Genomic DNA, 26,847 nt, shown 5'->3' with positions numbered 1-26,847 from the left:
GCTATGAGCTCGGTTAGACCCCCGAACTTCCTGTGGGCCCCACTTGATAGTGAATCCTCCTGGATCTCGGCCCCTGCCAGCAAGGGGGGGTGGAGTGGGGGTCAAGGGACAGCTCAGAAGGCCCCTGAGAGACCTGTGGGGGCAGGTGGTGGTGCTGAAGAGGGTGCAGAATGAATCTGGAGTCAGGCCCATCATGGGCCCCACCCCTTGGCAAGAGGGAGGGTGTGGGGGACTCCCAGCAGAGGGGGCCACGGGAAGAGCCAGGCCTGGTTTCCTCTTTCCCACCCCTGACACCAGGTGGGGGTCCTCAGCAGAGGAGAGGCTAGCCCTGCTGCCCCCAGGACCCAACTGGGTCTCGGCCTGGCCTGAACTGGAGGCGTCTCTGGGAAGGGCCGAGGCCGGGAGCAGCCGTGGTGCTTTCTTCCTGGAGGGCGAGCAGAGGCTGCAGGTGGGCTCAGAGGGGACGGCTCCAACATCCTGCCCCGTCAACGCGGTCTCCCCGGCACAGATCTGAGTTCGGTCCCGCGAAGCAGCGAATGGTGTCTTGCAGCAACTTTTGAGATCTTTTCCCCGACGACATCTCGCTGTGATGTTTTCTTTTTGATGCAAACCACACCCCTGACATGGCTTCAAAACAGCTTAAGCGAGCGAACAAGAGAGACTAGGAGGGAAACGGAAAGTGTCCGGGCAAGCGGCCGGGGGCTTCTTAGGATCTGTAGTCCTTTTTGCTGTAGGGTTTATTGCCCAAAATACTATCAATCTCATGGATAATGGAAGACGACAGTTTCGGAAGGACCTGTGTGTGAGGACAAGAGCTAATCAGAATCCCACCAACAAGACTGGCCTGGCCTTCGGAGGAGGCTGGGTGACCATCTTCCAGACACCACTGGCTTGTCCTGCCTCATCACATCACGCTTCTAGCCGGAGCATCAGCTGGCTATGCTGCTTCTGTGTTCCAGAAGGTCTGGGGCAGAGAGGAAGCCTGCCTGGGGTTTAGCTCTGCGCCTCAAGCTCCAGAATGCTCTAGAACCATCTAGAAGGCACAAAATACAGATTCCAGGGCCAGACACCCCTTCCTGAACACCCAGGATCCAACCCTCTCTGAGGGGGTCTGCTGTCACTTCCCCGCGGATCTCCCTGCACCCCCTCCTGTTCCCTAAAGACTTTTCTCCGCTCAGCAGCTGGGGAGAGAGGGATCCTTTTAAAATGTAGGTGGGGATCGGGCCCCTCCTCAGCTCTCAGGGGGCTCCTGTCTCACTCAACAACCACCAAAGTCCCTAGTGTCCCGGGCACTGCCCCGCCCCCTCTGCTCCAGGCCACGCCCACTGGTACCACCTGTGTCCCCTCTGCTCCTGGACGGGTGTCCTCCAGGTGTCTGCAGGTCCCACTCCGCACCTCCGGAGACTTTGCTCACTTGTTACTCACTCAACAAGCCTACCCCATGAGCCCCCTCAGCCTGGGCCCACGGCGCCGCCTCCCTTGTGCACCCACCTAACCTGACCCTAAGCCTGCCCTTGCTCGAGGGCCTTTCACCCTCGGATTCTAACTTCCTCATGTCTTGCATTCAGTGCTCACTGCTCTTCCAGAGCAGGGCTTCTGGGGGATCTCTGCTGCAGCCCAGACACTTAGAACCGTGCCTGGCACATCGCAGGTGCCCAAAAACATGGGCTGGACGAATGACTGACTGTGACCCTGAGTTCGGCCCAAGGGCTGGGGGGACACATCCAGCAGCCCCCTCCCCAACTCGCCTGTATTGCTCCGATGTTCTCCATTAGCTGGTCTGCACTGGAAGCCCCCAGGAGCACGGAGCTGACTCCCTCGTTCCTCAGGCACCAGGCTGGGGCAGGAAGACCAGAGGTGAGGGACACACACCACACCCAGTGCAGGGGCCCTTCCTGGTTCTGCCCTGTCCCTAACTGTGCCTCAGAGATCCAGCCTCTCGGTCGTGGGGGTGAGGGTGCCCAGGAGGGTCCAGCATGTTGGATGGGGGCTTTGCCGGGGAGGGGGCTGGACAGGGTTCTGGGAGAGCCCTGGTACCAACTGCTTCCAGGGGAGAGAGGTGGTCCCCGTGCTCAGGGACGACCCCCCACCCTTCTCTCCCCGTGAATGTCGGGACCCATTATCTATGGCTGGCTAATGGAGGCGGCCGCCCCAGGGACAATGGCCAACCCTACCCCCCAGGTCCTGTTACCTATGGCTAGCTGGGGGAGGGTGCAGCCCAGCCGCTCGGCGATGGCCTGCAGCTCCTTCAGCTTGGCCTGCTGGCGCCGGCCCTCCTCACTCAGGATCTTGTCCCTCAGCCACTGGTAGCCCTGGATGTGGGGGATGCAGAGCACAGCCCCCAGGTGAGGGCAGGTCACCTGGACCTCTGTGTGCAGACGGCTGTGAGCTGTGCCAAGGCAGCGTCCACACTCCCTGCCCAACCTCGTCCCCCGTAGAACAGAGCTGGGCAGTTGGAAGGACGGGGCCTGTTGAACGTGAAGCCCGAAGCCTGTGGGGTCGCTGAGGCTGGGGCCCTGAGCCAGGACGAGCAGCCTGGCAGCCTGGGAAGGAATGCTTTGGCTGTTGGCCCTGAGGACCCCTTCCCCAAGCTCTGGGGGAGTTGTGGTTTCACCTGCCCCCACCCTGGGATTGCAATGCCTTCCAGGGAACTCCCTGACCCTGCTGTGGATTGGGCAGGAGTGGGTGGGACAGGCCATCCTGCCCTCGAACCCGAGGCGGGGGGGCTCTGGGGCTGGATCTGCCCTGACCTGGGTTGGCCTTTCTCTGCCTGCCCCTCCTCCCCTGCATTTTGGAGATCCTCCTGCATCCCCACTGCAGAGATGTGTCTATGTTGGGGGGCACTCGTCCCAGGAGATCACCCCTGAGTGCTGAATGAAGCAGCTCTGCAGCCCTCAGCCCAGAGGTCTCGGGGATGGGCCACAGAATGTGCAGGGGGGTATCTGTCCGCAGCAGGGGCCATCCCAAATAGCACAGGTGGACCCAGCCCAGGCTGTGAAGGTTGAACTGAGGTGGGGGGTGGCGAGGGAGTGGAAGGGCTTTTTCAGCTGGGGCGCATCCCGTGAAGACGGCAGCCTTTCCAGAGGTGGGATCTGGTCAGCAGGGGCTCCAGGTTCCCCTGCCCTCGATCCGCCCCCTCAGTGCCCCGACGGCGGACCCAAAGCCCCGTCAGTCCAAAATGCCTGTCGCCTGCCCGTCCCCTCCTCCCAGCCTGGCCGCTCCTTCACCTTCAGGGAGGCTCTCGAGTAGGGCGGGATGCCACTGTCGTACTTTCCGGAAACGATGCCGCAGGCCAGAGGGGACCAGGTCATGGCACCCACTCCTGGGGGAGGAAAACCAGGCGAGGTCAGGCCCAGGGTTCCGGGAGAGGGGCGGGGGCGAGGGGGCGGGGCTAGAGGGAAGAGGGGCGGGGCGGAGCCATGGAGAGAGGAGGGGGCGGGGCGAGGGAAAGAGGCGGGAAGGGGCGGGGCCGGGCGGGGGAGCCCACCTATCTTGTGGAAGAGCTCGGGCAGCTGTACCTCCACCTTCTCGCGCTGGAACATGTGGTACTCGGCCTGCTCGCAGATGGGCGGGATCAGGTTGAACTGCCGGGCCACGGAGTAGGCCTCCTACGGGTGCAAATAGGGCCATGGATGGTACCGGTCCGTCAGTGGGTCTGGGGACCGCCTGGGCAGCAGGGGGCAGGAGACACAAAGGCATCCCCAGGAAACAGCTGGCCCACCTGCTCTCTCCCCACCCTCCTTCCCCGGGGGGGATTCACGGCTTTCCTGGGAAACAGTCTGTCCCCCCACCCCCTCTGCTGGGAAGAGGGGGAACCCCACAGCTGAAGGCATGGGGGGAATGCACAACTCAATAGTGAGACTTGGGTTCTGGCACTTATTGGCCGGGTGGCCTTGGACAAGGAGCTCGCCCCTCTCTGCCTCAGTTTCCCCATCTGTCGCTGAGGATCCAATGAGCCAACGTTGTTCACAGCCTTCAGGACAGTGCCTGCCCGCTATGCTGTTACTGTTTTTTATCAGGATCACAGTTCCAGGGCCCCAGCCCCGGGATGATGGTGGCAGTGGCAGGAAATGCTATGCCAGAGGGGAGAGTGGCCGGCATCAGCCCATTTCTGGGACTTGGAGCTCAAGGCCTTGACTCTCCCTCCACTCCCACCGGATGGGTGTGAGCCAGGGCTGATGTCTCCAGACAGACTCCTGGGGAGGCCCTGCCAGCCAGCCTGAGAGGCCCTTTCCCCTTTGGTTTGAGACACAGCTACTGCATCTGTAAAATGGGGATAAGACACTGACACCTCGGTGAGCTCTGTGCTGGCTCGAGGCAGCTTCAGAAAAATGCCAAATGCTCATTAATGCTGCAAATGCCAAAGGCAGATTAAAATCGCAGCCTTCTAGAATTGTGTTGAACTTGGAAATTCTGCTTAGTATTTTTGATGAAGCAGAAATCTGGGACTCACCAGAGGAGAAACCCCCTCCCAGGGACACCAGGATGTGGGGAATTCTGGGAGGAAGGGCATGGGAAGGGCTGAGGCTGGGAGGGGGCCTGGAAGCAGGGGTGAAAGGTCAGCCTTTGGAGACAGTCCTGGGAAGACCTGGTCCCCAGACCTCTGCTCTCTAACCCCCTGGGCTCCCAGCTGCCTGCCTCTGAGGGTAGGGGGGGTCAGCCACCCTGCTGCCCCTTCTGGGATACCCAGAAATATCAAGAAACATCTGCAGCCCTCTGTCTCTGATGGCTCCTTGGAGGGAAGGGACAGGGGAGGGGATGCTTTCCTGAAAGTGTGGGTGAGGGGAACCGTCAGGGATTATGAGATGGAAGCCGGGCTCCCACCAGCAGCTCACATTCTGAGGCAGCCCAGGCCCAGAGCTGCAGAGCTGGAGACTGACCTCAGCATGGGTCCTCGGGTGTATTACTTAACCTCTCTGTGCCTCAACACTCACGTCGGAAAAACAGGCTGACAGCAACACTTACCTTGTAGGGTGCTGGTGTTGTGAGGATTAAATGGGAGTTAGTCCACACGAGCCCTCAAATCTAATGGCAACTGGAGCATCACAAAAGCTCAGGGCAAGTGGCTGTGAGTTACTGCTGCCGAGCGCTAGCTGAGCCCCAGCTCTTCTACTGAGAGCTTCGCACCTGTTCTGACAGTCCTCAGAACAGCCTCCTGGGGGGTGCTAGGTCATCCTTGTGGTCTTGTTCCCCACATCCCGGTGTCCCTGGGAGTCAAGTTAAGAGCCCTGCCTGCGGAGGTAGCTGCCACATGTCACCAAACTGTCCTTTGCTGTAGGACCCAGCTACCCATGCCATTGGGACCAGTGACACCGGATCTGCCAGAGTCCTGGACGTTCATCCCTAGAATGGGGCTGGGAGCCCATGCCCCACGGACACACGCATGTGGAGAGGTCACCGCCGTACCATGATCTCCATGGAGCTCCAGCGCGACGTGCCCCAGTACATGGCCATCCCCTGGTTAATGACGTGGGTCATGGCGCGCACCGTCTCTGTTGGGAGAGAAGGGGAAAGCGCAGGTTGGGGGGGAGGTGACCGGGGGCGTGGGGCCCAGGCTGAGGACATTCTGCAAATACAGGTGGGGCGCCAGGAGGAAGGGGTGAGCTGCAAAGGTGTCTTGCAAGCAGTGTACTTCCTGGCTCCAAAGTCGGGTGTGGCAGGGGCTTTCAGGGACCACAGGAAAAAAAGTGAACCACAATCCAAGAAGCTGGTCTTGAAAACCATTTCCCCAAATAGTTACAAGTCTTTGTAAAGGATCTTTGAAAAATGGGTTCTAGATGGACTGTGGCATCTCTATGGCAGATTGGAGAGATGAGGGAGAGGTGAGATCAGAGAATGTGGTTTTGGACTGTCGAAGGCGGGGTGCGGGTTCTCTAGTTTGGGGGAAGAATCAGATTGGCAAAAGGCAACAGGAAGTCAACACAGCTGACTGCCTTTTTGGGCTATGCCAGATTGGCACTGGGATCTGAGATTGAACGGCCAGGTCACAGTGGCATCACCATGTCCGGACAAAGGTCAGGGCGGGGCCCTGGACGCTCCCAGAGGGTGGGGGCTGCGGAGTGGAGCTCCCCTGGTGTCCCCCAGAGCCGGAAGTGGACACGGAAAGCCCCGTTTGTATCTACCCCAGGTTCTCAAACCAGCTCGGTATCAGGCAAGGGACCCTCACCCCCGCGACACGACAGATTCTTCCCAGGACTCAAAAAAGTCTTTGAGAAATAGAAATCTGCCGGTTACAGCCTTCCTACCGCTCCCATGCCAGGCGGTTTCAGTCCACGGGGACGTTGTGGTTTTTAAAACAGACTTGGCCTCCGATTGAAAAAGTTCGAGCTGTCTCTTAGCTTTGCGGGGGAGAGGGGGAAGGGGACCTCATCAGATTCCTCACTGATCCCATACAGTGCTTGCAAGTCCCACTGCCAAAGGCAGGGCGGGAAGTAGGGCCGAAGAACAAGTGTGTCTGGAAACGAAGCAGCAACCTTGACCCCTGGAAGTCCCATCTCTCCCCAGGTGGCTTGCTCCTCATCTGCTGCCGAGATGGGGCAGGTGCTGGGGTCCCTGAAGACGGCAGGAGGTGGGAGAGCCGGAGGAAGGAAGGAGAAGGCAGGCTCTGTTCACAAAGCTCCCCCTCAGAATGGCACCAGCCCTCGGGCACTTTCTCCCGCAGAGAGCAGCATCTCTGTTTTGGGGTGTCACTTCCCACCCATCCTGGGTCCCTGAGTGCCCCTTCGGCTGAGGTCCCCGCTTTCAGTAGAAAGCTAAGGTAGCTGGGGCTTCTGGGGTCCTCATGTCAGCGGGTTCGCCCAGGTCCGCTTCCAGGCCTGCAGGCCAACCCCGCCCTCTCCTTCCTTCCACGATCAGGGACTGGGCTCCTCTCTGCCTCTCCTCAGGAGGAGGGCTGGCAGGGAAGCCCGGACCCCCGACCCCCAGGGACCCCCGACACCACTCAGTGCGAAGGAGACCGCCCCTGTCGGAAGGCTTGAGGGCCCCAGGAAGAGATCTGCCCACATCCAAGCCCGGGCTCAGGCTCCTGGCCCGCTGTCTTTGTCACGTTCTTTACAACACCTTGAGGGGCCCCTGGTGACCATGCAGCATCCCATCCACCAGCATGGCTGGCTCTCAATCCCTGGAGCCCGGCTCTCTCCTGACCGGGGGAAATGAGGGACAGGACATGATGCACTGCACCACCCCTTCCATGCAGAGAGGGGAGTCCCCTGGGGGCCACCGGGGCGGGAGCCCGTGAGAGCCGGAGGCTGGCCTGAGTGAGAAGGGGTCCTTGGGCAGCGGCCGGTGGGCGGTGCAGCCCACACACGGGAGCACGGTGCTCTGTGCTTCTGCCCACGCCCACGTTGGCGGCCCCAGGAACAGGGACAACTAGGGACAGCTGTCTTTCACCTCAGTATTTAATGCTGTTGAGCAGAAGCGGGACCAAATCCGTCTAGCTGCTGCCAGGACCCACAGTACCTACTGCCCCGTCAGAAATAATACATGGGAGGGGGCAGGCGGCCGTGCCAGTTGGTGGGCAGGAGCCCGTCCTCTGTGGGATGCAGCCTGGCCCCCGGGGAGACTGTGGCCTGCCCTCGATGTGGGGTCCTGGGGAGGCCCTTAGCTTAGGGGCAGGCAGAGACCAAGCACAGCCAGAAGCTACTCCACGTCTCAGAGTTTTGCCAGCTCACGTAGGTATTGTTCAAGGAGGCAAATGACTCCGTTTCGATGGAGGGGTCAGGCTGCATGGCAAGGGGTGAGAGTGGCAGGTGGCCCAGCCTGTCCAGGGGGCGTGAGCCCCACTGTGGCCGCCATGCTCACGGAGGAGCCAGCGTGCCCTGATGGGGCAGCTTGCCACTGGTGGGTTTTGCTTCTGCTTGAGGCTGGAGCTTCGCAAACATGCCCTATGAAGTTAAGACTTGTTGGAAGCCACATGTTCTGGGGTCCCTGGTGTTCGCTCCTGGGGGCCCCTGGTCTCCCCAACCCTCTCCCAGACCATCCAGGGTCAAGGTTTCAGGCGCTGATCACAGCATCCCCAAATCAAGAGGAGCCCTGGCAGACAGCCAGACAGCTGCCCCCCTCCCCCGGAGGATCACGGCAGTGCAAGGCGGGGGGGGGGGGGGGGGTCATGCATGGGGGGGCGGGAGGGATGAAATGACAGGCGGGCCAGGCAGGGGCGGGGGCCGGGGCTCCACACCGCTTTGCTTTTCCCTCACTTGCAAGATGTTCTCATAGGGCGCTTATTTTTCCTTTATGCATTTTATGGAGAAGTTTGTCTTGGGGGTAAGAGAGTGGTGTAAATAAAACCACTGTCTCATAAAATGCAGCTTGGACACAGGAGTCAATAGTCGGGCTAAGGGTACTGTGTACCTTCTATGATGAATGTCCTTGACTTGGAGGAACTAAATGGGTCCCCTGGTGATAAAGAAAGATTTAAAGAGACCAGAGTTTATAGCTGTGGGAACACGGAGAGGCGCGGTATGACAGAGGGCAGGGGAAGAAAGCACAAATCTCCTTCACAAGGTACTTGTTTTGTTAAAAAACAAAAACAAAAACAAAAAAACCCCAAATCAACCACACACACCACATACACATATATATACACGCACATGTGCACGGTATATATATAGATAGATAGATAGATAGATAGATAAACAAATGAAGAAAAAATAACTTGAACACAACTTAATTTTCCAAATCCCTGAAGCAGCAAAGCACAAATGAGAGTCTGAAGCAGGAAGTTGGGGGGTGGGGGGGTGTTGGAGGGGCGGAGATCGCGGGAGTGGGAAGAATAAATAAGCGCCAAAGAAACCAAAACTGTTTTCCAAAGCACTGCACATTTTTTTTTTCTCCTCTAAGTAACAATTTATCCCCCAGAGCAAAAGACCCCTGAAGCCTCCCCGCAGAACGGGAATGTGATTGGAAAGAACACAGCAGTTGCAAAGAGCGGTCTCGTGACTTCATTTAGCTACAAAATATTAACAGCTGAGAGGAGAGAACATTCCACACAGTTCTAAACCCAGGAGGGGGCGTGGAACCAGGCTGGGAGCAGGCGCGGACCCAAAGCCAGGATGGGGCGGGCGTCGGCCTGGAGGCACTAGGGCGCACCTGTGGGCGGTGAGGACCCCCCCCCAGGCTGAGCTCACCCCCACCGCCCCTGCTCCCCCCGCCGGCCACCTGTGAGCAGCGGCCTGGGTGCCCCGTGGGGCCTGGGGGCAGCAGACGTCAGAGAGAACCTACCTTCCATGGGCGTGTTGGGGTCTGGGCGGTTGGCAAACACCACGTCCACGTACTCCAACTGCAGCCGCTCCAGGGAGGCCTTCAGACCTGGGGGGAGGTGGCAGAGGGGACCGTCACCATCGGCACAGACATTCCCGGGCCCTCACCCGGGCACCGGAGGCTCAGGGAGCAAGAGAAGAGAGAGACGAGGCCCATGGCCCCAGGAGCTGTCGGACTGTGTGGGGATACATGTGGGCACGTGCCCCACCTGAGATGAAGAAAAGCCAGGACTGAAGGGGGCCCACACCCCAAAGCGGGTGGTGGTGGTGTCCGTAGGCCAGACGTTCAGTGACTGAATGAAGGGGTGACTTCCTAGGCCCCCTGGTGGCCCAGGTGGGGACAGGGCGAGATAGGTAATCCCGCACGGAGGGGGAACCGCATCTATGTCCCTGCCCCAAAGGCACAAATCACCAATGAGCACTTAGCAACAGTCAGAACGGAGCTGCAGAGTCAAGTGCTGGGGCTGGGGGTGGGCAGCAAAGCCTCCTAATCATTTAATTTTTTTTTGAAGAGTTTATTTATATATTTATTTTGAGAGAGAGAGAGGGAGCGCACAAGCAGGGGGAGGGCAGAGGGAGAAGCAGACTCCCGGCAGAGCAGGGAGCCCGATGCTGTAGGACTCAACCCCAGGATCCTGGGATCATGACCTGAGCCAAAGGCAGATGCTTCACCAACTGAGCCACCCAGGCGCCCCTAATCATTTGATTTTTAAAGGAGTGAGTGTATTACCTTGATGAAAATGAGCACAGATGGAAAAAGCACGAAGACAATATAATCATAGGATAAGCCAGACCCTCTCCCTCTCTCTCCCTCTCTCTCTCTCTCTCAACACTCCTGTGTGTGGAGTGCCCAGCTCTCTCTGACATGCAACACCTCCTGGGTTCTTCCCGATTCCCCAAAGCCCCAGAGGTGGGTACTCTTCCCACACTCATTTTACAGATGTTGCCACAGGGGCTTGGGGAAGTGAGGTCCCTTGCTCAGGATCCCCAGTCAGCATAGGGCCCGGCCCCAGTTGCAACCCAGGCCCGTCTTGCCTTCCCTGAGACAACACTGCCCATCTGAGGGCACCAGGGGCCCTGCTCTCATGCCCTGGAGCCTGGGTGGAAGGGGAGGGTCGGACCAGAGCACGGGGTGCATCAGTGGTGGGGCGAGGGCACTTGGCTTTCTTCACTCATGCATCTGCATAAGGATGCCGTGGGTGTGGGGGGCTGTGCAGGGCCAGAGCTCCCCTCTCACCTTCTATGATGTGCTTCCTGGAAAGGCCCCTCTCTGTCTCCGCTCTGAAAAACAGGACAACGGCATGTGTGATGTTGCAAGCGGTTTTGGGGAAAATGTTTATGATGCAATGTTAGGCAAAAAAAAGTAGGTCAGTGCATGCCGCGTGCAGTCTGATTCCACTTGGGGGATAAACCACAGGCTACAAGGATATGCTCATGCAGGCTGGGAGAAGGGCCACTGTTTCCCTATCCTGAGGGAGGAGGGGGGTGGCCATAGGCGGGGGGGTGGTGGCCATAGGCGGGTGGGGGGTGGTCTGCATTTCAATTTGTCCTTCTGTTTCCCTTGGATTTTTTTAAATTAAGAATGAATCATATTTAGAATTCCTATGAAGCTGATTTTGTCAAGCCCTAGAGAGAATGTGGGGCCAGACCCCTGGAAACTGGCAGGGATGGTCTGTGTCCAGGGAGGGTGGAATGGTTTAGCCAGTTCGTGAAATTTCTGTGTTTTCCAGAATTTTTAGGATGTTACCTTTGTAATCAGAAAAAATAACAAACCCAGGAAAGTAAAAATAAAAACCAAACAAGGTTTGAGTAAAAGGCAACTCAGCCAAAGCTGCTATCCTGGAAGGTGATATCAATAGGGATGGGCATCAGCCAGGGCAGACGGCTGCACACACGCCCCCAGGAGCCCCCTGAATCCCGACCCCAGCCGGGAGCATCGCCTGCCGCTGCACCTACTTTCCTCCCCAGAAGATCTTGGTGGTGATGACCAGGCTGGACCGTCTGCAGAACAGAAGAGAAGGAGTGTTACTGGGCGTGGCCGTGGTGGGGGGGTGTCTTCAGCTTTCACAGAGGGTCCTGAGCACCCTTCTCATCTGGGAGCATGGGGTGTGAAACGGATACCTCTGGATCATTCGATGTTTGTGGTGGTGCGAGCCCCTCCCCGTCGAGCCCCGAGACCAGTCATGGACCACCTCCCCGCCCCACCCTGGCTCCAGTGGGTTTTGTCTGGGAGGGAGTGGGTGCAGGGAGCACACTCCCAGGAGGTGGAGAGGAGGGGCTGCCGCGGACGGAGGGGCTCTGTTGAGGATGGAAGGAGGCGAGGGGGCCCAGCAGTCTGGCCCTACAGGCCAGAGACAGGCTTTCAGAAAGGGGTGTGTGGCACAGCCTTGGGGGGGACACTGAGGGAGGGACAGTTGGGTGGGGCAGGACCCTGGGTGAGAGGGAATTGGGATTTGGGTGATACAGAGCCTGGAGGGAAAGGAATGGATGAAAGCCAAGTGCTGACACCTGTCTGGTCCTGGCAGGATGGGTGGCCCCCGCAGGCCACCTCTGACGGAGACCCTTCCCAAAGGAGGGGGGAGGGGTGCCAATGTGCTTTCCTCCCGTGGGGGCAGGGAGGCTGCTCTGGAAACAGCTTCTCAAAGCCCAGAAGCTGTATTTCCCCTTGAGCTTCATCTCCGGGCGGGGCCGGGGGGGGGGGGGGGGGGGGTGTGGTGGTGGTGGTGTTGACCTGTGTATTCGCGTAAGACATAATCAGGGCACTCAGTAATATGTGCAATTTCCTTTGATTATGGAGTGAGAAGGAATTTGTTGTGATGAATTAGAGCCAAGAAGAAACAAACAACTTTGTTGGGGCAAGAAGAGGGGTGTCATTCATCTGTGCCCAGAGGCTGAGGGGTGGGGGGTGGGCCCAGCTTTACAACTGCTTTTGTTGTTCCTGAAAATACCCGTGGGCCCTAAGGGGTCCCAAAGTGTGGGCAAGTGCCCAGTCCAGTCTGTCCCAAGGAAGGTGGGAACCCTGCCTGACAAGGGACCTCAGGCTTCTGAGCTGCTTGGGGGTGGGTGGGGGACACGGTGGGGGGGCTGTGGTGACCAGTCACAGGGCTGCCCCTCCCCGGATGAGTGTGATGTCCAGCCTTGAGCTGGGCAGGTGTCTTACAGACTCGGGCCCCTGAGCCCCAGAACAGTCCTGCCAGGGAGCTCAGACAGTGGTCCCTTTCCAGGCAGGGACAGTGAGAATGGGTGGATTCCAAGCGCAGAGAAGGAGTGTCCCTCTCTTGAGCAGCTACGCCCTCTGCTTTCCCCAGGCCACCTGGGAAGTCCTCACGTCCAGATCTTTTTTGGCCTAACACATGTCAGTGTGCAACCCGGGACCCCGGCCCTCTGAATCCCTGCTGGACCAGAGGTGGAGGTCAGAGTGTGAATACTCTCTCCCCCTGGAGGGGGCACAGGGCTGCCTCTACTCTGGAACATTCTCCCCTTCCTGGTGAGAAAAATTCTGAGCCTTCCCGGCTTTCGAAGGACTGGCCATCCCTGAGCACTCCCCTGCTAAAGAGGCAAGAATGTCAACGGGACCCGAGCCAATGCTTGCCCACGACCCGGCATGTGCGGTCGCCCCTCTCGGTGCCCTCTTCCCTCCCTCCGGCCTTCCCCAGGCTCTTCCCTGTGTGCACCCTGGACACTGACCCAGAGAGAACAGGCTAATTACCTCCATCCCTTCTTCTTGATGATGTTTCCTAATACCACTTCAGCCCTGCAAAAAAGACCAAGACGTGGGCATTTCATTACAACATGACAGAAATATTAAACCTCGCCCTCCCATGACAGTTGGTCACTTGGTCCCCTCTGTGAAAATGCCACTAAGGCCGGAGGGCCAGCCTGTTAATGATGCTCATCTTGGCTCAGGCAGGAGAGAGCTTGCAAGAGGCTGTCATTTCCCATGAAGGTGGCCGTGGGTGGTGCCCCTTTGGGGGCCTGTCTCAGCAGAAGTGACTCCAGCTCTCGCAGAGAAGGGAGGAGCTGATGTCCTGCTTGGCAAGGCCAGCAGCATCCTATTTCCCTGGCCTGCTGGAAACTCACCGGGGAAAATGTTTGGCAATGTTACATGGGCGAAGTTTCCAGAGAATTTTTTTCTAAAAGGTAAATTATTCATCAAGTGCATTCTCTCTTTTCAGAGACAATCAACATGTATTCAGGGCCAGGGGCTGAATTTCCAGCAGAGTGCGTGCATGGGTGCGTGCGTGCGTGCGTGTGTGTGTGTGTGCATTCACGTGTGTGGGTACATGCGTCTCTCTCGTTTCTTGCTTTTGAACAATAGAGAGACAGATGCCATGCTGACTGCTCTCTGTTCTTTTTGGCGTTGCTCTGGCCCTGCACCAAACTCAGGCTAGCCGGGGTCATGGGCGGGCTGTTCCAGCCTTGCTTGGCACTGCAGTGCTGGATTAACTTTTAAGAACTTTCTGCTTGTAGCAAAATGTTTCTGAGCAAAAACAACAGACGGAGAATGATCCATACCCAGTGCTACATTCCAATTATAAAAGTGCCTGAGTCATCCACTCAGAAATAATGGGCTCTAATTTGCAAGCTGTTCAGCATACATTCTGAATGCTCTTCATTTATGGTCAAGATGTACAGAAATTCACTCAGCCCTGGGCCTCTTCCTTTTATTCCTTGGTCCCTCATTTGTGGGACAAAAAGATCAGGAAAGGAGGAAGGGAGAAAAGCAAGCAGTGGTCCTGGGGAGTTGTAGACAATCAGCTAACCACAGCCTGTTGCTTGTGGCTATGAATTCCTCTGGCCCTGAATTTGGTAAGCCTGACATCTGCTGGGGGGCGGGGGGGCACAGAAATCCTGCGGCTCTCTGGTAAGTGCCCAGATTAGCATCAGCATAAGAAGCAGGGGGCTCCCCAGAATATGCCCTTGGCACTCTGGTGAGCAAGAGGCACGGTGCCTGGCCCGCCGGCCACTGGAGGTGCCCCGCAGCCCCCTGCCCAGAGCTCCTCCCTGCCCGTCCCTTGGTACACAGTGTCCAGCCTCCCCTGTGGATGACTGCTAGCACCGAGGCATTGCTGGGGGTGAGTAGGCAGGTCTAGCTCCGGGCTGGACTGAGAAGGAGCCGCAGGGGCCCAAGGAGGAGTGGAGGGCGGGATGAGGGCCATGGGCTCCAGGGGGATCAACACCCCATGGGAAGCTGCTGGCGAGGCTGCCTAGTACTGATATGCCAGTCCTGGGGGTCCAGTTAATCAGGGGGAAGTGAAGACGGGCACACAGAGTGTGGACTGTGCAGGGCTGTGCACACGGGCTGGGCCGTCTGGGGCCAGAGGAGGCTGTACAGGGTTGCCTGCTGCATGTTCTCCCGGGCGGCAAAACCGAGGCAGGAGCAGGGCCAGGGAACGGGCTGGGGTGCTGAGGCCTGGGAACGCCCGTGGGCTGGGCATGTGCATTGGGCTTTTCCACCTCTGACCTTCTGGCTTTAGTTCATCTGTCTGGAAAGCATTTCATTTTGATGGGAAGGGGCTCCCAGTATGGAGCGCTTGGGAGGGGGCTGTAGCATGAGGAGGGGCAGAGGGCTGCCGATAGGGACTGGAGGAAATTTGGGGCTCCCGGTGGAGGTCCCCAGAGCTGTCAGGTCCTCAGACCCTGTGACGGGACTTAAGAAAAGGCCCGGCTGGCTTCCCGATTCTCAGTGCTCCGGGCCCCATCGCAAGCTGCAGGTAAAAACCCAGAGCCTTCGAGGCAGGTGCCGGCCCCGAGGCCATGGTGCACAGCCAGCCAGGCTGCAGCCAAGCCAGCTGATGGGAACTTGGCTCGCCCCAGGCAGGAGGGACCGGAGGGAGGACGAACAGAGAGCCAACAGATGACTTCACAAACAAAAGCTGACTTTTGGAAACCCGATGCAGGAGAGTGGATGATTTGATTACAGCTAGTCTTTAAAATTGAAGCCAGCAGCCTTGGCTGAAGAGGGCTTTTACATAATTGAGGAGGGAAGTTCACTGCCAAGATGGGAAGTGCTTCCTACAGCGCTCGGCTGGCCAGACTCAGCTCTCCGCAGCTCGGGAGGCCCTGCGTTCCCTGCAGGGGAACGGTACCATTAAGACGTGAGAATGTCAGACACGCGGGAGAGCCTGGGACCGCAGCCTGATCCGGCTCTTGCCCAGCACAGCATCTGAGGCACGGGAGGGACTGGGGTCAACTTGGTGCTCGGGCACACGGGGGAGTTTAGCAAGTGGCCAGCGTCCAAGTGTCCTGCAATTTTGGCCCCATGAAAACAACACCTTCTAAAGCCATTCAGAGTTTAAAAAAGCAGGCAGAGTGCGAGGCACATTTGTGGACGCTTGGGACCAAGGACCGGAGCAGCTGCAGCTCTGGTTCTTCCCAGGGAAGCCATGGCCTGAACCACATCGTCCCACGAGAAAAGACACGTACTTGCCCGCCGCGTACACTTCTGCAGTATCGAAGAGGTTGATGCCATTGTCATAGGCCAAGGTCATTAGCTGCTCTGCCATCTGAAATGAGAAAACCAGAGCTGTTTGTGGGCGGCACAGCCCTGCCAGGCCAGGGGGAGGCTCCAGGGCGTAATCTCGTGGCCTGGGGCGCCTCCTGCCTGTCCAGGCCCTGCACCCTGGGGCTCCCCTTGTCCTCTGCTGCCATGGGACAGACGTGGAGGCAGCCCTCCGGAGCTGACCCACAGGGAGGAAAGAAGACAAAATGAATGAAGGAAGAGCCTCTGGGCTGTGAGTTTGATGCGAGCAGGGACCCCATCTGTTGGGTCATCACAAAGCTTAGCCTCTATACTGGGTTGAACACAGCCCCCAACAGGAGTGGGATAGATCCTGGCAGAATGAGTCCCTCCTTAAAGCTATGGCTAGGAGGTGTCCTGCAGCCGTATGTCCCCGATTCCTTCCCAGCAGCCACACGAGGAGGAGGACGAGGACGATATGATTATTGTTTGCAGATAGAGAAACTGCCATCCTCAGCGAGCACTCTGGCCGCGGCAGGCGCTTCTCCACTGCCTGGCAGGCAGAGGCTGATGAATGGTGCCCAATCGGCACATGCCTTCCACCAGACTTTGCTCCCCAGGCTGCTCTAAGAGTCTCATGCTCTACCGACTGAACTAGCCGGGCGCTTCCAGGCTGCTCTAAGGATGAGTTTGCGCTCCACCAGCAATGACCCACTGGTAGTGGGGGTGAGGATCGAGCAGCCGGAGGAAGCGCCCCCTGCCATGAACAGCCCCTCCAAGATGCAGCAGAGGTCTCTGCTGGTCCTCTGGACGGTGCAGGTGCCCCTTCGAGAGTCACAGATGCAAACTCCCCCGCTCTTCACTTCTCAAAGCTCAGCTCAGAGTGCTAAGCCTCCCTCCCTAGCTACCCAGAGTGGGGTGAGTCATACTTAACAACCCTCAAAAAACTGTGGGACGAAAAGCCAGCCATGTTTGGCTTCGTGGAGATTCTCTCAATACCAAACTCAGAAGCCCCATGGGCCAGGCAGGTGTGGAGAGTGAGGCTGGTGGCCAGTGGGGACCACGGGGATGGGGGGACCGACACTCAATCGTTACCCCTGGGAAGGAAGCTCAGCGTGGCTACATCTTTTGATTTTTCAAGAGAAGCCAGGGATCCAGGGTATTTGGATCTCCCGATTTTCAAATGCTGGCAATGAACCCCAAAGATTTCTGATACTGAGCAGGCCAAAGCTAACCCCCATTAGTTAGCAGCTGTCATTTCAGTCAGAAAGCCCAGGGGGAAGAAAGGCCACTGGTGGAGGAATTTTCTGGATCCATCTGCAGGGCTGGTTGGCTCCACTGGAGCTCAAGTGTAACCATGTATCAGACGCATCCATGCACCCTCCTCCAAGTGTATCATGAATCAGATGCATCCATGCCCCCTCCTGGGAGGCTCTTCCTCCTCCTGTGCCCACCCCGGGGCTCCTTTTTCCCTCTCCAATGCTCCAGGCACCCCAGGCTCCTTCACCGGTTCATCTCTGTCTTCAACCTGACTTTTCAGGGATGTGTCTCACCAAGCCCCTGAGCTCTGCCCAGGAGAGCACCCCGTGCTGGGCCCCTAGCCAGGTTATACAGACGATTTAGGGGTACGTGCTGCCTCCTGGGAAGGGTTCTGGGCGGAGGTGACTCAGTACGAGGGCTTTTATTATCTTCACGTTTCAGACCCTGTGTATCTTCTTATACGCCCATCTTGCTTACCTGGAGAACAGCATGCTCTAGGTGTTCATCTGGGCTTTGCTCTTCCCACTTACACTACATCTTAGAAATCAACCCATATTCGTTCATGGAGATCTTCTTCATTCTTTTTAAAAATTGTGGTAAACCATGCATAACACAAAACTGACCATTTTAACCATTTTTAGGTGTGCATTTCTGTGGCGTTAGGACATTCACGCTGTGCAACCATCACGGTGCCTGTCTCCAGAACCTCTCCATCTTCCCAAACAGAAACTTGGTCCCCATGAAACACCAACTTTGCACTCCTCCCTCCCCCAGCCCCTGGTGCCCACCCATCTGTTCTCCGTTTCTAGAATTTTGACTCCCTTGTTACCGCACCGGGGTGGCGTCATACGGTATTTGTCTTTCTGTGACTGGCTGACTTAATGAATTTAACGTGAGGCCTTTAGGGTTCATCCACGTTGTAGTGTGTGTGAGCATTACCAGGGCTGGGTTTGGAGGGTGGTTAGGAGTTTGCCAGGCATGAGCACCCACTTGGTCCAAGCCAGAATGCCCTCAGCTGGGTTTCTGTGGTAGCCCCTAACTCTCTCTGCTTCTGTCCTTGCCCCCATCACCCCACCTGGAGCAAAGTGTGGTCCACGGACCAGCAGCATCAGCGTCCGCTGTGCCTAATCCCGGGCTCTGCCCCAGGCCGGGCCCATCAGAAGCTACACGTTAACTGGATTTCCAGGGAACTCGTGCATACATTCCAATTTGAGAAGCACCCCTCATCCTTGGGGGACAGCCTAACCTCAGTGGAGCAGTGAGAGTGAGCCTTTTGAGTGAAGTCAGGTCAAATATCCTCTCTGGCTTCTATGTCACAAGTGGTCAAAGCCAAGGTCCCCACCAGATCTGCTTCCTCACCTCTGCCCCCATCTCTCAACCTGGGGCTCCTCCTGTGGCCTCTTGGAGGCTGGGTCCAGTCCTGTACCTTTGACCTGGAATGCTCTCTCTCTGAATCATCACATGGCTCACTCTTGCTTCCGCCTTCCCTGAAATGGGAGCCTGCATCCCAGTCCTCCTTTCTCTGTGTTTGATTAAATAATGGCTCCTGGAACCTCTGAATGGTTTCTTGGGTAGAAAAAGGGTCTTTGTAGATGTGATAACATGAAGGGTCTTGAGATGGGAGATGATCCTGGATTATCAGGTGGACCCTGAATGCCACCACAGGTGTCCTTATAGGAGGGAGGCAGAGAGAGATGTGACACAGAGGAGTAGGAACGTGACCACGGAGGCAGACACTGGAGCGAAGTGGCCAGAAGCTGGAGGAGGCGTGGAAGAATCCCACTCTCCTTCCCCAGAAGTTCCACTGGGAGCGCGACCCTGCTGACACCTTGGTTTCAGCTCTGTGATCCTGATTTTGGACTTCTGACCTCCAGGCCTGTGAGAAAATAAATTTCTCTAGTTCTAAAACCACACAGATGGTGGCAGTTTGTTAATGCAGCCACCGGACACGTCTAGCCCTGGGAGATAAGATGTGCATACGGTCTGTCCCCTTCTCCAGAAAGAGAGCAGCCCACAGCAGGGATGGCAGTGCTCAGCAGGCGTGAGCTGAGCGGCCACTGTCCTTGGCTGGCTCCCCCGGCCGACCCCGCGAGGCCTGCCATGCAGGAAAGGTCAGTAGGCTCTGACACAGAGGATACCCATCCCCATTTCACCTGTCACTTAGCAGAAAGACGGAAACACGACGCTAACTACGCCAGGCCAGGGAGAAAAGAGAGTGAGGGGTGGGAATTTTCCGGGCTGTGCTTTTTATTTTATTGTTTTGCTATGATTTTGGTATAATTCCTCTTCCGGGCTTCTCTTTAAAGGTTTATTTATTTATTTTAGAGGTGGGGGGATGGAGAGAGAGTGTGTGTGTACATGTGCGAGCATGAGTGGGGGTGTGGGGGGAAGGGGCAGAGGGAGAGAGAGAATCTCAAGCAGACTCCTGGCTGAGCACGGAGCCCGACATGGGGCTTGATCTCACGACCCTGAGATCATGACCTGAGCCCAAATCAAGAGTCAGATGCTCAACTGCCTGAGCCCCCCAGGTGCCCCCTCTTTCAGGTTTTTCTATGTGAATATATGCTTTTTCGCTGCAAGACTGCAGCCCTCACATACAGACCACTGTCGGCGCTGTTTTCCACATGCTCGCTCCTGGGCCCGTCCGCATGTCATTATTTAAAACATGACCCCTAAAGACTTGCGCTCTGTGGGTGCGTCCTACTTGATTTGACGGAGCCTTTATTTTGAGACTGTTCGGAATTTTCTAATGTCAAAGTTCCCGAAACAAAGGCAGGAGGAACTTTAGAAGACATGTGGGCCTCCTCCCTGCTGTTCCTACTTGGGGGCCAGGGGAATCCATCCCACCCCCGAGGTGGGAGCTGGCTGTGGGCTCTGAGGCAGGCGCCGAGGTGCCATTCCCCGTTCACGGTTCTCCAGGTGAGACGCCGGGCACTTTGCTTCCTCCAAATGGAGCAATGGCCCCTGCCTCCCTGGGCTGATAGAGGGCTGAGTGCCATAACAAATGTGGTTTGTAGCTACTGTCCTTATTAGATTTCTAATGCCCAGGCTGCTCTGAGCACATGCTCTCAGGAGTTTTTTTTTACTTGAGCAGCCATGTGAGGTCACGAAAAGGACACTGGACTAGAAGTTGGAAACCTGACTCTGACCAGGCCAGCTCCAGCATTTGGCCACGTGATCGGAGGTTTACTAACACTGTCTGCTTCCTCTGGGGCTTGGCTCTGCTCTGCCTGGCCCCCTAGGACCGTCCCCAGGGCCACAGCCCCACAGACATTTGCAGACAGAGGACAGGCAACGACCCAAGACTACACACTTTAGTCTTTGTGGGCCAGATGGTCTCTGTGGCAACTTATAATGGAAAAGCAGCCACAGACCGTATGTAAATGAATGGGCATCACTGCCTGCCAATAAAACTTTATTTATAAAAAAAAGGGTTGTGGAATTCATAGAGAGAGAGAGAGCAGAGTAGAGGTTACCAGGGGCTGGGGAGTTGTTCCCTCATGGTTACAGAGTTTTGTTTGGGGTGATGAAAACTTTTGGAGGCAGACCGTGGTGATGGCTGCACAGCAAAGAGAATATACTTAATACCATGGGACTGTACACTTAAAAATGGTTAATAGGGTAAATTTTACGTTATGCATTTTTTTACCACAATGAAAATGGTGAAAATAGCCAATTTTATGTCTCGTATATTTAATTAAAAGTAAAAAAAAAAAAGAAAAAAGAAAAAGAAAAAGAAAAAAAAACGAGGCTGGGGGCCGGATTTGGCCTGTGGACCTTTGCTCATGGACATCTGCGGAGTCCTGCCACGGACTCCCCTTTGCCACATTAAATCCACCCCGTCCTCATTTCTGTGTCTCCCTGGCATCACGGTGTCTTGCACACAAAAGGTAACCCTAAAAACAGGACTCTGTTTCTGGATTACTTGGCAGGCCACCCACCTTCCTCTGGACACGGGCTTAGCAAGGAACCTGGTGTTCCAGATGGGGCACCCATCTGGAATGCCCAGGCGGCTCGTGGCCTCCCCACTTTGGGGCAGCACATATGTTCCTCTGTGGTCCCGGGATGGTGCTGGATTCCCCATAGTTCCAACCCTGCTGGCTTGGACAGGGTAGGCAGCCAGCTAAAGAATAAAACGTGGCTGTTCTTCATCTGAACCGTGGTGAGGTGGGCCCCTCATCCTTGACGTATTGATTTTTTTGGACGCTGACTGTAGGATTTAATACGAAAATTCTGCTTGCTCCTTCGCTCAATCATTTTCACCTGCCAGGATCTTTGAGAACCCCGAGTCTGTCATCTATTGTATCTGCTGTCCTCCCAGCTTTGTGTCATCTGGAAATGACTTCTAGGATCTTCATACGTGTCACTGTCTACATGATGGCGACACGGCAGAGGCTGGAGCCACCAGGGCCACCACTGGGTCATTAAGCAATACTCTTTGGGTGCAATGGATCTGTTGGTGAAAAAAATCACCTAAGGTGGATGGTTACCATCCAGCCACTTCTCTGTGTCTTTCTCGCAAGGGCATCACACATAGGGTAGCGAATGCGATTTGGAAATGAAGTCATTCCTCCCCACAGCGAAAGGGAAACAGGTGAGTCGGACACTAGTGATTTTGGGTGAACCACAAAGGGCTCTGGGGCTCCAACCTTCTGTGCCAAGTGCTTGCAACCAATCTGGTGGCTAAAGGCAAAGCAATTTCCTGCACCTCAAAAACTCCTTTCTCCTGAGATAGTCCAGAGCCAGAACCTCAGAACAAGGGCAAGGCGTTCTACAACCAGCTACTGTCATTAAAGGAAAAAGGGACAAAAGCACAAATTAAATACATTTAGATTTTGACAGAAGCAAAGCTTTTCCTTTGAAAACTAACTGAGCAATCACAGCTAACAAGGTCTCAGATGAATGCACTTATTAATTTTTAAATGCAACCTTTCCGAGAGTAAGTAGGGCAGACGTGAGGACAGCTTCGTGTGCAGATGTCCAGAGCTCTTGGAGCAAATGTCCCTGCTCTCCCTTCCCAGATAATCACTCGCTGCCCAGAAGTGCACCCCGGCCCACAGACGCTGACGACACCGCCCGGCGTGTGAAAAGAGGAGCCCCAGCGAACGCACAGGGTAAACGACAGCTATGGGAAAGGAGCAGCTAGGGGCTGGGTAAAATGTAAAGCGACTCAGAACCTTCAGCTTGCAGCAAAATTTGCAGAATCTGTATCCTAAATGACCTCAGCAGACGCGTACTGAAGTTTCATATCCATGTGGGGGTACTCTGTCGGAGCAGTTTAGAAAGACACGGGGCTGTGTGATTTGGAAACGATGGCCTCCCTGGATTTTCCTGGCTAGCGAGGGACTAAGCGTTGTACAGATGAGGAACCTGAGTTTCTGGGCCTTTTGGGGACTCACGGGTGCCCCAAGGCACCCAGCTGCGAAGTGCAGGCACCAGATTTGGCATCTTTTAGCCCTGCCATGGCTCCCCCCTTACCCTTCCCGCTGCCCCAGAGGGCCACGGCACCCTTGAGGAGCGGCATGAGGGAGGCTGCGGTGGCCGCCGTGAGCATGGGCCCGTGGTTCATGTGGTGGACCCTACAGGTGCCTGCCGTGGCTAGCCTTTGCTGGGACCTGGGGCCTGCGGGAGCCCCGCCTTACCTCATCGGTGATCTGGCCTCCGAAGGTCACCCATGTTCCTGGAAGGAGACACATGGACTCAAGTCAGAGAACTTCTCCAGGGAGCTTGCCCCCCCAACAGGGTGCTTCGTCCTCAGGCTGCAGGGCCTGGGGGCAGCCACAGCCCAGCATGCCACTCTGCTCTGCGGTGAGCACGTCCTCGGCATGTGGGGACACTTGGCCTTCAGGGCATGTCTCCCTCTCTTGGGGACACCAAACTGGGGGACAGGAAGGGCTGCAGGTGTTTGAAATGCTTGTTGGGGCTCAAGCCGATCAGCTCCTAGTCTCATGACCTGCCCTAGGCAGCGGGATGAGGGATGCCTCCTTGAAAACGGGCCAGGTCTGATAGCGATGCCCTCGCACTTGTTGGGCGTGTGTGTGTGTGTGTGTGTGTGTGCGTGTGTGGGTTGAGGGTTGAGGGCTGTGTCGGGAGCATACTGTAGGTACCATGGAGGTGGAGGGACAGTGTATGCTGAGAACAGAGCTCACATCTGGGGAAAGTCTAGATAAAAGGGCAAAATCTGACTGCCCTCTATGAGGACTCAGTCTTGTAAGGAGAGAAGATGCTCTCCAGACACACCTGGGGCCAGGGTGCTTCTCTGATTTTCTGTTGTGAGGCAGGTGTCTGTGTGTGCACAGGGCCCCTGGGACTCCCCTCCCCTCCCCCATTCCTCTCCTGGTTGCCATCCCTCCAATCCTGCTTCCATCCCCTCACCCCCAGGGCTGGCCCCTTCAGCCCTCCCAAAGCCCCTGCCTCCTTGGGTGGCTCTGGACCAAGGGGGCCCCTATACTCACCAAGCCCCAGACAGGAGACCCGCAGTCCCGACTTGCCCAAGTTCCTGGAAAACAAACTTGGTGTGAGTTCTCAGTGATTAGGACAGGACCTGCCGGCCAGGCATGGCCCCCTCCGCCCAACTGTTCCCAAAGGCCAGCCCCAAGCTTGAACCCCCCACTCTAGTCAATGTATCTTTTGAGACTCTGAAGGCAAGGGGTCCTCTGGAGAGAGGCCTGTGGCTCACATGCTCCTAGGCATAAAGAGCCAACTGTCCGTTCCCCCTGCCTGCCATACCCAACACCAGGGCACGGCTGCGTGGCTGGGCCACGCTGGTGAGCACGGCGGGGCCCGGAGAGCCACCTCGAAAGAGAGTAGTGGAATGGGCGGACGGAGGCCTTGTGGTACGGCCATCACGGGCCTGCTGAGGTACCTGCCAGATGAAGATCCCAAGGTCTATATATGAAGGGGCCACAGGTCATCACTAATGTCCTTAGGAGGTCATGGAGGGTGGCAGGGCCCTGCTGAGGACTGGGATGCCCGTCTGTCCTGGCACAGGCTGGCCGGGGGCCTGCAGGGGCAACCGCAGGCCGGATGGTCCTCAAGCATCATGTCTTCGATCTCCCACAGCTCTGTGGGTCAGGTGCCTTCCTTTTCCCGATATTCCCATTTTACATAAGAGTACACGGGACCAGGCGCCTGGGTGGCTCAGATGGTTGAGCGTCTGCCTTCGGCTCAGGTCATGGTCCCGGGGTCCTGGGATGGAGTCCCGCATCGGGCTCCCTGCTCCTTGGGAGCCTGCTTCTCCCTCTGTTTCTCTCTCTCTGTCTGTCTGTCTAACATGAATAAATAAATAAAATCTTTAAAAAAAAAAAAAAAAGAGTACACGGGACCTGCCTGGGAGCAGAGAAGTCAGGATTCCACCTAGGCAGTCAGCTCCGCAAGCATGCGCCCTACCACGATGGTGTGTCCCTTTCCCCATTCACGGGGGACACAGGACGTGAGCTGCTCACATGGTGAAGTGGCCCAGGGCAGGCTGGGAGTCCACTACCCTCTGAGGAACCCCGCTGCCGGCAACCCGGTCCTGGGACCAGCCCGGGGTGCGACATCCTGCCAGGCAGTGGGAAGTCAGAGAGTTGTGACAGACTCAGAGGGTGAACCCCAGCCTCCTTCCCTGAGGGCTCCAGCTTTTCCCTGTGTCCTCATTTCTCTACCCAAACCTGGCTCCCTCGGACACTCTGAAGCCTCAGTTTCCTGGTTCCCAGACCCCAGGACCCTGCCCATATCACAGGCGGTCGTGGGGGGTGGGGTGGGGATATAACAAACTTGTAAACGGTTTGAGTCACCAAATTTAAAGTAGTTCTAGAATGTCCAGGTTTCTTCTCCAATTTCCCATCAAAACCGGCCCAGCTGCCAGCCCACTGTTCCTGCTGAGAGTGCTGGGCTTTTCCCTGCATAGGTTCAGAATAGCAGCTGGTATCTGTCAGGGAGGGGAGCAGATCGAGTAGAGGCTCTGAAGCCTCTGAAGCCAGAGGCTCTCAAACCCTGGCTGTGTGCCCCCGGGTGTGTGATGTAACCCCCTGCTGCCTCAGTGTGCCCCTCTGCAGAATGGGCTCACAGGGCTGGCCACGAGGATGAAACCAGATAACACGTGCCTGGGGCATCACAGAACACTGACTGACCCTGCCTTTTCCCTCACGCGAGAAGCCACGGACAAACCAAAGAGCTTTGAGAGTTACTGTGTTAAAAAACTGAAGTCTCCCCTGTTCTTCTCCCCTATAAATCAGTGAAGTAATCTGATGATGCCCTCAGCACGGCTCGTATGTTCTGACCCGGAGCAACTTTTTGTGGTTGTCAGAAAGGAAGGTGATATGTTATCACGTTGTAAATGCACATAATGCTATCGCATGTCCATAAGCCTCTGGGAAAATACTTAGAATATTCCTGATTTAGCTTCAGATTCGCTATGAGAGAGTTAAAATATAATATGTACAAAATTTAAGGGCTGAGTAGTCAAAGACATGACTTAAAGGTTTTCTTATGTCCTTCAAATCATGTTTGAATTGATGTTGCTTCTAAGCAGAAAGTTAATTTTTGTTTTGTTGTCTATACATAAACTGGAATTAAACAGTCGTTTTTTTAAAAAAAGGAAGAAAGGCACACCTGCATCATCCATAGACCGTGCATCGGGCCAGGCCTATTTAACAGTGCAGATAATTTTCCCCACGCTAGCTAGAAATGACCTGTGGCGGAAAATCAGAGCATTGCTTACAAGCAGTCTGGGAAGAAAGCAAAAGGGATGGAAGATTCTGATCAGTGGTTCTTAACTGTTTGGGGGTCACAGGCCCCTTTGAGAAACCGATAAAGGCTGTGGACCCCTTCCCTGGAAATGTGCAGGACACGAAAACCCTGAGAACCCTGTTTGCAATGCATGGGCGCTCACAGGGCCTCGGGCACCTGGTCTCGATAAACCCAGGTGCTGGAAGGGAGGCTGAGCTCCTGACTCCGCAAAACTAACTCCCACTTGTGACCACGGGGAGCAGTTTCCTGGCCAGGAAGTGGATGGCTAAGTTTTAGGTATGTCCTCCTGAAGTTCCCTTTACCAGCGTGGAACCAGATGCCTGAACGCGCTGCGTGTTCAGGGGGGCGAGCGGCTTTAGCAAGAGACAGACGAGAGCCCAGAACACCGGGCAGAGCCCGCCTGGGTCTGTGGCTGTAAGGGGTGCCTGCCACCCCTTGTCCACCAGGATGGGCTGGGACCCAGGGCGTTCGGCTCTCCAGCTGCTTCTCCACCCACTGCCCACAGGAATAATTTAACGAAACTAGGACACCGCGTGATGCCGTAATTACCCCGCTCAAGTTGTCTCCCCGATAAAATGACGGTATTAGTTCTGCCATCCACTGCCAGGCCTCGGGAGAAGGAATGAGAAGGGACAGGGTGTCTCCGGGCTAAAAGCTACATAAATACGGCTGTTCACGGGGGGGTGGGGAGTGCCACAAATCTCTACCTCGTCTGGACCAGGGGCTGGGGACACGTTGCCCCTTGAAACTCCCAAGACTCGAACATCGTTTCCGACAGATTTTTCTCCCCCAATTAAAAGTCGACATACTGATAAAAGAGTTGGCTAAATCCCTAAACCCAAATAATGTTAGTCTCCATTGATTTGCCTTATGTCTCTCCTGTGGTCTGGAAAAATGCCAATGAGGATTCATGGGTTTAACCTCTGCCGGAGGAGGGAACCGATCGCTCCGCGCCCCTTGATACTGCACCTCAGACTCGGGGGATTACAGGTCCTTTAAAAAGAGTCCGAGGCCTTTCAGTTCAGCCATGCTGGTGGAGGACAACACTTTGAGCCTGTGACAGACAGCAACGTGGCCTTAATGAGCTGGTGTGATGGATGTGGGAGCCAGGGTGTTTTCTGGTCAGCTGTTAAATTG

At 56.3% G+C, this 26,847-nt stretch overlaps 1 protein-coding gene across 4 annotated transcripts in view; it reads right to left on the bottom strand.

The window, feature by feature from the left end:
- Positions 1–227: 227 nt before the first annotated feature.
- The window catches only part of KCNAB2 (potassium voltage-gated channel subfamily A regulatory beta subunit 2), an 81,542-nt gene continuing 54,922 nt past the window's right edge, over positions 228–26,847 (bottom strand). For 2 of the 4 annotated variants that reach the window (XM_044913858.1, XM_044913857.1), the window contains 13 exons: positions 23,433–23,476; positions 22,620–22,657; positions 15,684–15,763; positions 12,967–13,011; positions 11,214–11,258; positions 10,495–10,538; positions 9,220–9,306; positions 5,407–5,492; positions 3,488–3,608; positions 3,228–3,322; positions 2,192–2,312; positions 1,749–1,837; positions 228–796 (listed from right to left, as the gene is read on the bottom strand). In XM_044913858.1, coding sequence (XP_044769793.1) covers positions 707–796; positions 1,749–1,837; positions 2,192–2,312; positions 3,228–3,322; positions 3,488–3,608; positions 5,407–5,492; positions 9,220–9,306; positions 10,495–10,538; positions 11,214–11,258; positions 12,967–13,011; positions 15,684–15,763; positions 22,620–22,657; positions 23,433–23,476 — 985 coding nt within the window. In that variant the 3' untranslated portion in view covers positions 228–706. Of the gene's footprint in view, positions 797–1,748; positions 1,838–2,191; positions 2,313–3,227; positions 3,323–3,487; positions 3,609–5,406; positions 5,493–8,349; positions 8,395–9,219; positions 9,307–10,494; positions 10,539–11,213; positions 11,259–12,966; positions 13,012–15,683; positions 15,764–22,619; positions 22,658–23,432; positions 23,477–26,847 lie in introns of all 4 variants that reach the window. The other 2 variants (XM_044913856.1, XM_044913859.1) reach the window with 2 other exon arrangements.

The sequence above is a fragment of the Neomonachus schauinslandi genome, chromosome 4 (genome assembly GCF_002201575.2).
Source record: "Neomonachus schauinslandi chromosome 4, ASM220157v2, whole genome shotgun sequence".
Taxonomy (NCBI): domain Eukaryota; kingdom Metazoa; phylum Chordata; class Mammalia; order Carnivora; family Phocidae; genus Neomonachus; species Neomonachus schauinslandi.
The sequence above is the reverse complement of the archived record's forward strand: the minus strand, read 5'-3'. Positions and strand labels throughout refer to the sequence as shown.